Here is a 14,108-nt window from a genome sequence, read left to right as displayed (position 1 = left end):
GCACCTCAATACATAAGGCAAATGCTAACAGCCATAAAAGGAGAAATCAACAGTAACACAATCATAGTAGGGAACTTTAACACCCCACTTTCACCAATGGACAGATCATCCAAAATGAAAATAAATAAGGAAACACAAGCTTTAAATGATACATTAAACAAGATGAACTTAATTGATATTTATAGGACATTCCATCCAAAAATATCAGAATACACAATCTTCTCAAGTGCTCATGGAACATTCTCCAGGATAGATCATATCTTGGGTCAAAAATCAAGTCTTGCCAAATTTAAGAGAATTGAAATTGTATCAGGTATTTTTTCCAAACACAATGCTACGAGACTAAATATCAATTACAGGAAAAAATTTGTAAAAAATACAAACAGATGGAGTCTAAAAATTACGCTACTAAATAACCAAGAGATGACTGAAGAAATCAAAGAGGAAATCAAAAAATACCTAGAAACAAATGGCAATGAAAACATAACCAAAATCCTATGGGATGCAGCAAAATCAGTTCAAAGAGGGAAGTTTATGGCAATACAATCCTACCTCAAGAAACAAGAAAAATCTCAAATAAACTACCTAACTGTACACCTAGAACAATTAGAAAAAGAAGAAGAAAGAAAAAAAAAAGCCCAAAGCTAGCAGAAGGAAAGAAATCATAAAGATCAGATCAGAAATAAAGTAAAAAGAAATGATGGCAAAGATTAATAAAACTAAAACTGGTTCCTTGAGAAGATAAACAAAATTGATAAACCATTAACCAGACTCATCAAGAAAAAACAGGAGAAGAGTCAATTAATCAGAATTAGAAATGAAAAAGGAGAAGTAACAACTGACACTGCAGAAATACAAAGGACCATGAGAGATTACTACAGACAACTATACGCCAATAAAATGGACAATCTGGAAGAAATGGACACATTCTTAGAAAAGCAGAAACTTCTGAGATTGAATCCAGAAGAAATATAAAATATAAACAGACAAATCACAAGCACTGAAATTGAAACTGTGATTAAAAATCTTCCAACAAACAAAACCCCAGGACCAGATGGCTTCACAGGTGAATTCTATCAAACATTTAGAGAAGAGCTAACATCTATCCTCAAACTCTTCCAAAATACAGCAGAAGGAGGAACTCTCCCAATCTCATTGTAAGAGGCCACTATCACCCTGATACCAAAACCAGACAAAGATGTCACAAAGAAAGAAAACTACAGGCCAAATTCACTGAGGAACATAGATGCAAAAATCCTCAACAAAATACTAGCAAACAGAATCCAACAGCACATTAAAAGGATCATACACCAAGATCAAGTGGGGTTTATCCCAGGAATGCAAGGATTCTTCAATATATGCAAATCAATCAATGTGATGCACCATATTAACAAACTGAAGGATAAAAACCTTATGATCATCTCAGTAGATGCAGAGAAAGCTTTTGACAAAATTCAACAGCCATTTATGATAAAAACCCTCCAGAAAGTAGGGATAGAGGGAACTTACATCAACATATTAAAGGCCCTATATGACAAACCCACAGCCAACATCATTCTCAATGGTAAAAAACTGAAACCATTTCCACTAAGATCAAGAACAAGACAAGGTTGTCCACTCTCACCACTATTATTCAACACAGTTTTGGAAGTTTTAGCCACAGCAATCAGAGAAGAAAAAGAAATAAAAGGAATCCAAATCAGAAAATAAGAAGTACAGCTGTCACTGTTTGCAGATGACATGATACTATACATAGAGAATCCTAAAGATGCTACCAGAAAACTACTAGAGCTAATCAATGAATTTGGTAAAGTAGCAGGATAGAAAATTAATGCACAGAAATCTCTTGCATTCCTATACACTAATGATGCAAAAACTGAAAGAGGAATTAAGGAAACACTCCCATTTACCATTGGAACAAAAGGAATACAGTACCTAAGAATAAACCTATGTAAAGAGACAAAAGACCTGTATGCAGAAAAGTATAAGACACTGATGAAAAAATCAAAGATGATACAAACAGATGGAGAGATATACACCATGTTCTTGGATTGGAAGAATCAACAATGTGAAAATGACTCTACTACTACCCAAAGCAATCTACAGATTCAATACAATCTCTATCAAACTACTAGTGGCATTTTCCACAGAACTAGAACAAAGAATTTCACAATTTGTATGGAAACACCAAAGACCCTGAATAACTAAAGCAATCTTGAGAAAGAAAAATGGAGCTGGAGGAATCAGGCTCTCTGACTTCAGACTATACTGCAAAGTTACAGTAATAAAGACAGCATGGTACCAGCACCAAAACAGAAATATAGATCAATGGAACAGCATAGAAAGCCCAGAGATAAAGCCACGCACATATCGTCACCTAATTTACAACAAAGGAGGCAAGAACATAAAATAGAGAAAAGACAGCCTCTTCAATAAGTGGCACTGGGAAAACTGGACAGCTACGTGTAAAAGAATGAAATTTGAACACTCCGTAACACCATACACAAAAACAAACTCAAAATGGATTAAAGACCTAAATGTAAGGCCAGACACTATAGAACTCTTAGATGAAAACATAGGCAGAACACTCTATGACGTAAATCACAGCAAGATCCTTTTTGACCCACCTCTTAGAGAAATGGAAATAAAAACAAAAATAGACAAATGGGACCTAATGAAATTTAAAAGCTTTTGCTTAGCAAAGGAAAACATAAACAAGACAAAAAGACAACCCTCAGAATGGGAGAAAATATTTGCAAATGAAGCAACTGATAAAGGATTAATCTTCAAAATTTACAAGCAGCTCATGCAGCTCAATATCAAATAAACAAGTAACCCAATCCAAAAATGGGCAGAAGACCTAAACAGACATTTCTCCAAAGAAGATATACAGATTGCCATCAAACACATGCAAGGATGCTCAACATCACTAATCATTAGAGAAATGCAAATCAAAACTACAGTGAGGTATCACCTCACACCAGTCAGAATGGCCATCATCAAAAAATCTAGAAACAACAAATGCTGGAGAGGGTGTGGAGAAAAGGGAACCCTCATACACTGTTGGTGGGAATGTATTTGATACAGCCACTATGGAGAACAGTATGGAGGTTCCTTAAAAACCTAAAAATAAAACGACCATACGATCCAGCAATCCCACTACTGGGCATATACCCAGAGAAAACCATAATGCAAAAAGAGTCATGTACCACAATGTTCATTGCAGCTGTATTTACAATAGCCAGGACATGGAAGCAACCTAAGTGTCCATCGACAGATGAATGGATAAAGAAGATGTGGCACATAGATACAATGGAATATTACTCAGCCATAAAAAAGAAACGAAATTGAGTTATTTTTATTGAGGTGGGTGGAAAAAGAGTCTGTCATACAGAGTGAAGTAAGTCAGGAAGAGAAAAACAAATACCGTATGCTAACACATATATATGGAATCTAAAAAAAAAAAATACAGTGGTTCTGAAGAACCTAGGGGTAGGACAGGAATAAAGATGCAGCCTTAGAGAGTAGACTTGCGCATATGGGGAGGGGAAGGGTAAGCTGGGACGAAGTGAGAGAGTGGCATGGACATATATACACTACCAAATGTAAAATAGATAGCTAGTGGGAAGAAGCCACATAGCACAGGGACATCAGCTCCATGCTTTGTGACCACCTAGAGGGGTGGGATAAGGAGGGTTGGAGTGAGATGCAAGAGGGTGTTGATATGGTGATATATGTGTATATATGTGTATAGGTGATTCACTTTGTTATAAAGCAGAAACTAACACACCATTGTAAAGTAATTATATTCCAATAAAGATGTTAAAATAAAAGAGACATATACAGGTACAGTTGGTTTTTTATTTTTATTTTTTTAGTATAACCTTTTTTATTGGGAAAAAGAAAAAGCCCAAAACAGAAAAGTTTTCAAACCACACACAGGAGGGGCATGGGTTGGGGGAAGCGTGTCTGTCCTTCCTGCCCAGGTCCCCAGCCCATGTGGTTTTGGCAGCATAAGGGGTGTGGGGTAATGGCCCTCAAAATAAAAATGGTGTACGTGTGTGTGGGATGTAGAGGTGTGCAAAAGCAGTGGGGAGTGGGGGGCGGGGAGGGACAGACGAGGTCAGTATTGGGAACGCCGCAGGTGGGAGGCCATTTCATAACATTTCTTGTTGATCATACCATCCTGTACACCTTCTTTGCCCATCAGCAGGGCTAGCGTCTTGGCATTCAGGGTAACAATGGTATCGAAGGTGGCGGCTCCGCAGGTGCTCTTGGTACGAAGATCCATGGTAAATTCCCCATCCTGCAGCAGTGAGTCCTGGATCACAGACTATTTCTGGCCCCCAAGCGTTAGCCCATTCACGTAAAAAATTGACCCGTCTTTGCCAACCAGGGCACCAACCTCAGCTGGCGTGATGTTGACGAAGTTTTTTCCAGGGACGGCTGCCCAGACGGAGGGCAAGTTCTTATAGCCCACGGTGGCCGCGTCCTGACAGGTCCCTTCCGCCATGAGCTTGTCTTTGTAGGTGTACCACCCGGCCGTGGTGCTGCTACTGGAGTGCTCTCGGGGCTGCTGCTGGGGCCAGGGGCTGGGCTCGGGCTGCCTCGGGCTGGCAGGTGGAGGAAGGCGGAGAGCTTCGGGCACACGCTGCGGTCCGGACCACAGCTCTGCTAGCTGTGCCACAGCCCTCGCACCACCACTTCCTCTGCATTACTTTTGAATTGAAGGATAGTAACATCTTCGTACCAATAAATTTAAAAACAACATTTTGCATGAATACTGTGTAAAATTATGGGTGTCGGTGCAGCATAAAAGTAATTATATTTTTCTTCTTCCTAACGTGTTCAAACTTGAAGGGCATTTAAAAAATTTCTTAAGCATCCATTAAATATAAGACAAATATCTGAAATAAAATACAATACTCTATACTTGGCTATTTACTCAAATCATTGGTGTTTAAGGAAATTTTTCAGCTTTTTATTGACAACTTGGAGTTGCATGCACTCTGGTAGGTTGGTTTTATAAGAGAATAATTTGAGTAAATGTAATTTTAATAGAGCAATAAAAATGTGGTTATATAAATTGTATATTAGTTTATTGCTTCATTATTGTTTTAAAAATTATTTAGTTGTTCGATTTTTTCAAGATATTTTGAACTCAGTCATTTAGTGTATCTTCTTCCTGATATTTTGACAAAATACCCCACAGACATGTAATATGAAGAAAAATTCAAATCTAAGATATAGAATTGAAACAAAAACAAATCATAATATTAGGAGGTATTTTAAAGTGAAGAATGTGTAAAGAAGTGAGAGAAATGTCAACTAGTGTAAACTGGCCTTGGTCTTAACACAAACTATAGAAACCTGTACAGAGTACATGGTTATTTGCTTTGATGTGGGAAAATGTAGACATTACTCTCAAAGAAAAATACAACAGAAAAAAATAAACTATCAGCTTTTAGAAACCATCAAATAATATGTGAAATAGTAATCATTAACTCACCTCTGTAGGCCAGTTGTTGTGAAAGTTAAAACTCTTGGTTTAAAGCACCTGACCATTTAGATTATCTAAATGTATAATTATCAATAGTCACAGAGGTATAAACAATGATGTATCCATAGTATAGTATACTACACACTGTTAAAATCAGTAAAATCTATATTAATGTTTGTATTTATTTGCTAGGACTGCCATAGCAAAGTACCCCAGACTGGGTGGCTTAACAGAAATTTACTTTCTCACAGTTCTGGAGGCTAAAAGTCTTAGATCAAGGTATTAGCAGATTAATTTTCTTCTGAGACCTCTCTCCTTGGCTTGTAGATGGCCATCTTCTTTCTTTATCTTTTCACGGTCTTCTGTATGTGTCTGGATCCAAATTTCCTCTTTTTATAAGGGCCCAACTCAATGACAACATTTTAACTTAATTACCCCTTTTTAAGATTCTAAATACAGTCACATTCTGAGGTACACGGGGTTAGGACTTCAACGTACAAAGTTTGGTGAAATACAACTCAGACAATGACAATATTTTATCATGGAATAATCACTATCAAATACTGTGTGTGGGAAAATCAAGTTAGTAAAACTGCACAGAATTATTCTGAATATATTAAATACACTCATTTTGAGTGATAATCAAAGGGATTTAGTGATTATTTTAACATTTTAATTTTATGACAGGTATGTATTTTACATATAATTAAAAATTATAACAGACTATAAATCATAGCTTCTGAAATTATTAAAAAGGAAAATACACTAAATAAAAAATTGATAATAGAAATAAAAGCAGAGATAAACTCCAAACTCTAGTGAAAGTACTGTTACCATCAAGTATACGTTATTCAAAGGCAAATTATTAATAATTAAACTTGGTAGTACTTTTAAATATAAACAGAAATATAGACTGGCCTGTAACTATAAATGATATGAAGGCGAATTTAGTTTATAAACAAATGGGTGCCAGGAAAGTTCACTTTTAAGAAATAATTTATTCAAATTAAATACCCTTCTCGATTTTTCTCCTGTGAAAATAGTAATAAGTTTAATATCCTTGGTGTGATAGACTGAATAAAATCCCCAAAGACATAAATGACCTAATCCTTGGAACCTGTGACTATGTTAATTTACATGGCATAAGAGTTTGCAGATGTGCATAGATTAAGGATTATGAAATAGGAAGATTATTTTGGATTTTCTGGATGGGCCCCAAATAATACAAAGGGTCTTTTAAGAAGGAGACACAGGAGCAATGTGATTAAGAAGCAAAGAGAAAACGGTGATGTGATGACAGAGCAGCGAGAGATTTGAAGATGCTACATTGCTGCTGGCTTTCAATATGTGGGAAGGAGTCACAAGTCATGAAATAAGGGCAGCCTCTGGAAGCTGGGAAAAGTAAAGAAACAGGCTTTCCCCTGCACCCTTCAGAATGAACTAGCTCTTCTAACAGCTTAGTTTTGGACAGTGAGACTGATTTTGTACTTCTGATTTCCAGCACTATACTTTAATAAATGTGTGCTGTATTAAGACGCTAGGTTTGTGGTAATTTGTTACAGCTGCAATAGTAAATTAATGCACCTGGGAATTGGAACATACTCTTTTCTCAAGGCCACATGGAAATGTGGGAGTCCTGCCCCCGGGCTTAGAGACAACAGGGAGTCTCATTTCTAGTCTATCATGAAATCTTCTGAGTCCCTTTCCCAAATCTGAAAACCAGTGGTTCTTTACCCTGTCATTCCTTGATTGAACAAAAAAATCTTCAAAATGGTTGTATTTCAATACCTAGGATCTAACTATCCTAGATAAACTGTGGGCTATTCTTTCAGAGGTTATGCTGCTGACCTTGAGTGTGGGTACAAAACCTGGCTCTATTCTCGGCCCTGGATCCTGACAAATACTCAGTCTCTGGGTATTTTTTGCATTACCTTTTTTTCCCCTCATCATCAGTACATTTCTCCAGTCTTTCTCCTCTAGGATACATAGTCTACTCCCTTGAATTAGTGAATAGGAACCATCCCAGTGCAATCTCTTATTGGCTTGGGCAAGAACATTGAAGCAAAAAATAATAATTTGGGCTAGCCTAATAGGAACAACTAAGACATATTCTTAATCCCAGAGATATTGAATTTGTTACCATCCTTATAGCACTAGGGAAGTTTTCTTCCTTCCTCTTTTGCCAAGGAACATGCCGTAATTATACAACATGGTTGAAGTTTATGTGCATCAGTAATTATGAGTCTGAGAATTGATGTAAACATTCTCTTACCTCCTTTATTATCAAGCAAAGGGGGATGGCTTTGCCTGAATAGGCTTTGTCTATTTTCTTCCTAATTGACTTAAGTAAAATGTATATTAACCTGTTTCCAGACTTTAGTTTTACTTAGAACATTCCATGGAAACAAATCTATAGGAAGAATATGGAGCTAGATATCACCTCATCCTGAATTCTTCATTCTTCATATTTGTATGTTAGAGTCATGGCCTGGACAATGCCTGAGACCCAAAGCTTCGGAGTGCTTTAAATAAAATAAATTGTCTTAAATTTCAAACTGCTAAAGCTCCCTGCTCTTGTGATCTCATATACTTATTGCCCCAGGACTCATAACATAATACATATGTAGAGTGGATTGGGGGGGACAGCGAGTCAGTGAAGGTTAATCTTATTGGTATCCAGGATTTATAGGTTTGGGATTCTTCAATTTTAAATTATGTAACCAAGCACGGTATAGGCATGACATTCCAATGATATTTAAGAAATGAATTTATTGTATTATAGTTGTTGCTTATTTGGTAAAACATTTCAGCAACTTCTTTAAATAATAATTTGAAAATTTCTATCTAATAAATCAATCTAAAATACATCACCATTTTGTGAAATTTTATATATTTTTCATCAAAGTGGCATTTTTAATGAGATGAATGATGGACTGAACAACTAATTATATTGTTAATCTTTGACCCTGGCATCCCATTCTATTTATTTCAATTACAATACTTCGTGGGTATTATGAATTCTTTATATGATATATTAGCTTATGCATTTTTTTTTTTTTTTGCGGTACGCGGGCCTCTCACTGTTGTGGCCTCTCCCGTTGCAAAGCACAGGCTCCGGACGCGCAGGCTCAGCGGCCATGGCTCACGGGCCCAGCCGCTCCACGGCATGTGGGACCTTCCCGGACTGGGGCATGAACCCGTGTCCCCTGCACCGGCAGGCGGACTCTCAACCACTGCGCCACCAGGGAAGCCCAGCTTATGCATTTTTAACAAGACAAATTGTGCTATAAAGAGGACACTATTATAATGAAACTTCCTTAAGCTAAGAGCAGAAATTCTGACACAAACATATATTTTTCAAAGAATATTAAGAAATATTTTATTTTTATTGGTCATTCTTAACACAATATATTTACTAGCTTTTAAGAGAGTAAAAAATAATTTAAGGATTGCCCAATGTAATTAAATAAAACAGTTCAATATTTATGGAATACATTTATCTTTCACAGTGACATGTTATTTAGCAACAACTGAGAAAAAAATGAAACATAAGCTATTTATTAAAATTATAAGCATTTAAATGAGACAGTACAAAAAGTAAAGTGATTGCATTTGCCCATATGAGTGTCTTTTCTGGCTTGTAGAAATTTCCTTTTCACTCAATGATTTCATCTTTTTGTGCATGGAAAATATGAATACAAAATGAATCAATTCTGATGAAATGAAAATATTTCCAGTAAAATAGCTTGATTATTCCAAATATGATATATATGTGTGTGTAGTTAATGAAGTCATTCATTTCTGCCATCACTGCTATTACTTAACACTGTCTTATTAAGATAAATGGATTAAGAGAATAAAAATAAGTATGAGGTCATACCAGTAGAGAGAAGAATATATAAGCATTAGTTTTTATATAGGCAGTTATTACTTATACAAGAACAAAAAAAGGACAGAAGAAATTATCACAAATTATTTTAATTTGTATTAAAATTACAAAGCAAGGAATCTACTACATATCTATCAAACAACAAAGCAAGCTTGCAATTGTGGTAAATGGAGAAAATGACCACAATTCTTCACATCTCTGTCTGTATGCCCTTTACAATGTGACTTTGCAGCTCCTCCTATGAATAGGTTGGGCATATTTTTTTGCCTCTTGAGTGATGACTCTGTCAGATAACCAGATTTGACTAATGACTCAAGAGCAAATATGATACATGCAGAGACTTGAAAAGCATTTGCACATTCGAGTAGTTCTCTCTTCCTGTTCTTGGGCTAGCCTGCTGGATGACACATATCGCCCCAACACATATCAAGCCAACAAACGGAAATATAAGTAAGGTCATCCTAAAAAAATTCAGCCCCATCAGCTGAGCTTGGAGACCAGACAAGTTGGACTATACCAGCATTTTTTGTTGTCAGTATTCTGGATTTTGGCCATTCTAAGTAGGCTAGTTGTGATATCTCATTATTTTAATTTGCATTTCGTTAATGACATGTGATGTGGAACATCTTTTCGTATGCTTTTTTGTTACCTGTATATCTTTTTTGATGAAATGTCTGGTCTGTTCATTTCTTTTGACCATCCCACAAATTTGATAAGTTTTCATTTTCATTTAGTTCAAAATATATTTAGTCTCCCTTGAAAATTTTTATTTGACTCGTGTTATTTAGAAGTGTCTTGTTTAATATCCAAGTATTTAGGGATTTTCCAGTTTTCTTTCTGTTAACGATTTTTAGCTTAATTTCATTGTGATCAGAAAGCTTACATTGTCTAATTTCCATATTTTAAAATTCATTAAGGTGTATTTTGTGGACCATAATGTGATCTACCTTGGTGTTTATTCTACGTGAGCCTGAGAAAATGTGCATTCTGCTGTTGTTGGAAAACATAGTCCTAGATGACGATTATACCCAGTTGCTTGATGATACTCATGAGTTCCTCTGTATCCTTACTGATTTTCTGCCTTCTGGATCTGTCCATTTCTGATAAAGTGGTGTTGAGTCTTTAACTATAAGAATGGATTAATTTATTTCTTCTTGTAATTCTATCAACTTTTACTTACTATATTTTGATGCTCTATTGTTAGGTACATACAGATTAAGGATTCTTGTGGCTTCTTGGAGAATCGACCCCCTTTATCATTATATAATACCCCTCTTTGTCACTGGTAAATTTCCTTGCTCTTATGTCTTCTCTGTCTCTAATATACCTACTTCCAGCTTACTTTTGATTAGTGTTAGCATGGTATATCTTTCTCCATCCCTGTATTTTTAAAATATTTGTCTTTAAATTTAAGGCTAATTTTCATAGACATCATATAATGGGATATTGTTTTTTTATTCACTCTGAGAATATTTGCCTTTCAGTTGCTATATTTAGACCATTGACATATAAAATGATTATTGATATGGTTGGATTAATATCTACTATATTTGTTATTTTCTATTTTTTCCCTTGTTCTTTGCTTCTATTTTTATCTTCCACTGCGTTTTTTCTATTTATACTTTTAATTGAGGTTTTTATGTGTTTTGATTTTCTCTTGTTTTTTAGCATATCAGTTACACTTTTTTAAACTTTATTTGTTGCCAGAGATTTTGTGAAATATGTTTAAATTAATTCAAGACCTCTTTCAAATAACAATATACCATTTTATGCATAGTGTGAGTACCGTATAATAACAAAATATTTCTAATCCCTTCCTCCTATCTCTTGTATCGTGGGGTATTATATATACCCATAAAGATATATAATTATATAGATTGTTACTATTATTATTTTGAACTGTTATCTGATCAATTACAATTGATCAATTAAAAATAGGAAAACTGAAAGTTTTTATTTATCCTCACTTTTCCTTCTCCAATGCTTTTCCTTTTTTGAAAGTAGATCCAAATTTTTGATCTATATCAATGCCTTCTCTCCAAAGCACTTCTTTTAACATTTCTTCCAAGGCAGGTCTACTGGCAACAAATCTGTGCAATTATTTTTTTTTGTCTGAGAAAGTCTTATTTGTCCTGTACTTTTGAAGGATAATTTCTCAAGATACAGAATACCATACAATGGTTTTATTATTCTCTCAATAATTTAAATATTTTATTCCACTCTCTTATTGCTTGAATGGTTTCTGATGAGAAGTCCAATGTAATTCTTATCTTTGCTCCTCCATAGATAAGGTGTTTATTTCTTCTGTCTTCTTACAAGATTTTTTCTTTATCTTTGATTTTCTGCAGTTTAATTATGATATGTCTAGGAGTAAATATTTTTGCCATTTTCCTTCCTGGTGTTCTTTGAGATTCCTGGATCTATGGTTTGGTGCTTGACATTAATTTGGGAAATTTTCAGTCATTTTTTTCAAATAAATCTTTTCTTAGAATGTCCTTCTCTATGCTTACATTGCCCATATACTCTTGCATGCTGCCTACTTTATCCATTAGACCCCTTAGCATAATAATTATAGTTGTTTTAAATTCACTCTGATAATTCCAACAACCTTTCCATATCTGAGTCTGGTTCTGGTGCTTTTTCTGTATCTTCAAAATGCTCTTTTGCCTTTTAGTGTGAGTATTTGAATCGGTAGACTGAGTAAAGAAGCTCATCCTCATCAATGCATGGACATCATCCAAACTACTAAAGGCCTGAATAGAACAAAAAGGGGAAAGAGGGGTGAATCTGTCCTTCTACTTGAGCTAAGACATCCATTTTCTCCTGCAGTTAGATATTGGCACACCTGGTTCTTGGGCTTTGGACACAGACTGGGATATACACCATCCACCCTCATTTTCAAATTGATATAGACATGTTTAGGCAAGACAGTCATGCTTACCTTGCCAAACTTCTTTCATAAATTCATCTAACTCTAACAGAGAAGTTTCACAAAGAAATTGCTCTTTGTATTATTTTATTAATGATAGTTTCTGATAAAATATAAATGAGTAATTTTGATTTGCTTAGATGGCTCCTAGTTGGGACACATAAAATATATTTGAGAAATTGCTCCCCATGTACCATTATTATCTGTTTATTAATTTTTATGGAACCAATTAGCTTACATAAAATAACATTTTGAGTTCACAATTCTCTTTTAAGTTTTATATGTGATTAATTAATGATACAATGGTTTTATTAGTAGTCCCTGTGTTTAGCCTGAATGAGGAGGGCTAAGTCAGTGAGAGTTAAATCAGCTCTCATCTTTACTGTCTCCCTTGGAAACTGATCAACATCTGGCTAGAAATTTGAAGATTATCAGTCACTGAAGAATCAAAGTAGGCTTTGGATCACTCTCCATTCCATTCAGCATCCTGAATGATTCTCTCATAGGTAGCAGGATCATACTTTCATTTTGTTTATTTTAACATTATAAGATCTATTCCAGTTGTCTTCCCATTGGAAAGCCTTAGGCATTGCTGCTGCTTTTAAGCATGCCAGAATTAAACACTGGATGATACCTAGAAGTGACCACGGAGTGACCAATTTGGACCCACTGGAGTTTACCCTCTTAATTAAGCAGAAAAAGAAGCACAGTAAGTATACTCCACTGAAATAATTTGCTACTATTCTCAGAGGCAAATTTTTCCTGTTCACATGAAAGGATAGTTCAGTCAAATTTATAGGTCTCAACTTTCTTGATTCCCAGAAATCTTACTCCAAGCTTGATTTGAAGACATACATAGAATTCTGCCATCAATATTTAGAGAATGCACATGTGGTAAAATACTGCTGCCACCAAAGATTTTCACATCCCAACTTCAGAACTTATAATAAAATGGATTACCTTACATGGAAAGGACTTTGCAGATATGATTAAATTAAGGTCTTGAAATGTGAAGATTATTTTGGATTATCAGGTGAACTCAATAAAATAAGGGAAAGAATCAGGAGAGTCACCATTTGAGAAGAAGATAGCATGACAGTAGCAGAGGTCAAAGAGTCTGAGAGAGATTTAAAGATGCTAGGCTGCTAGACTTGAAGATGGAAAAAGGGACAATGAGCCAAGGAATTCAGGTGATATCTAGAAGGTGGAGAGGGGAAAGAAATGGATTCTTACCTAAAGACTCCAGAAAGGACCATCCTCTCCAACACCTTTATATTAGCCCAGAGAGACTGATTTCATACTTTTGACTTCCAAAACTGTAAGATATTATGACCCACATAATAAGTCATAGAACAAGTATCACATTTCAAGGAAATTGCATGTAAAGACAGATAATTAACTTGAAATCAATGGTGAAAAGGATAAATAAATATAATGCTTTAGGAAATTTGAAAGCAGTCTACTGAATAATTCATGGATCAAAGGAGAACTCAACGTTAATATGTTAAATAATTAAAACAGAATGTAGTGAAAAAAAGAAGGAAATACATAGCCTTAAATCATATATTAACAAAATAAGAAAACTTGAAAAATATTGATCTGTCTTCAAATTAAGGACTTAGAGAAATATAAAAAACTTTAAAAAAATTAAGTGGAGGAAATGCTGAAGATAGGTGAAAAAATTAATGAAATAAGAAAGAAAAATACAGTAGCGAAGGATTTGTTTCCTGGTCAGCAATAAGCCCTGTGGAAACAGTTGACAGGTAGTCAGAAGGCAAGTGAGAAAGAAA

General features: G+C 35.1%; 1 protein-coding gene across 1 annotated transcript; it reads right to left on the bottom strand.

Annotated features, from left to right (window-relative positions):
- Positions 1 to 3,876: 3,876 nt before the first annotated feature.
- On the bottom strand, positions 3,877 to 7,487 carry LOC113616424 (uncharacterized). Its single transcript, XM_027099731.1, has 2 exons — positions 7,432 to 7,487; positions 3,877 to 4,709 (listed from the first exon to the last, which is right to left on the bottom strand). Exons 1-2 carry the CDS (start codon positions 7,485 to 7,487, stop codon positions 4,334 to 4,336), a joined length of 432 nt encoding a protein of 143 aa, XP_026955532.1. The 3' UTR covers positions 3,877 to 4,333.
- Positions 7,488 to 14,108: the final 6,621 nt, after the last annotated feature.

This window comes from Aethalodelphis obliquidens, unplaced genomic scaffold (genome assembly GCF_003676395.1).
Source record: "Aethalodelphis obliquidens isolate GAN/ISIS:26980383/991018 unplaced genomic scaffold, ASM367639v1 scaffold138, whole genome shotgun sequence".
Lineage (NCBI taxonomy): Eukaryota > Metazoa > Chordata > Mammalia > Artiodactyla > Delphinidae > Aethalodelphis > Aethalodelphis obliquidens.
This window is presented reverse-complemented; position numbering and strand designations above follow the sequence as displayed.

What these genes read in the sequence shown, in the direction of transcription:
- LOC113616424 (XM_027099731.1), bottom strand. Translation starts at nt 7,487, where the DNA reads ATGTATCCTAGAGGAGAAAGACTGGAGAAATGTACTGATGATGAGGGG. An exon ending in GATGATGAGGGGAAAAAAAG is followed by an intron (nt 4,710 to 7,431) that starts GTAATGCAAAAA and finishes AAAGTAATGCAG; the next exon opens with AGGAAGTGGTGGTGCGAGGG.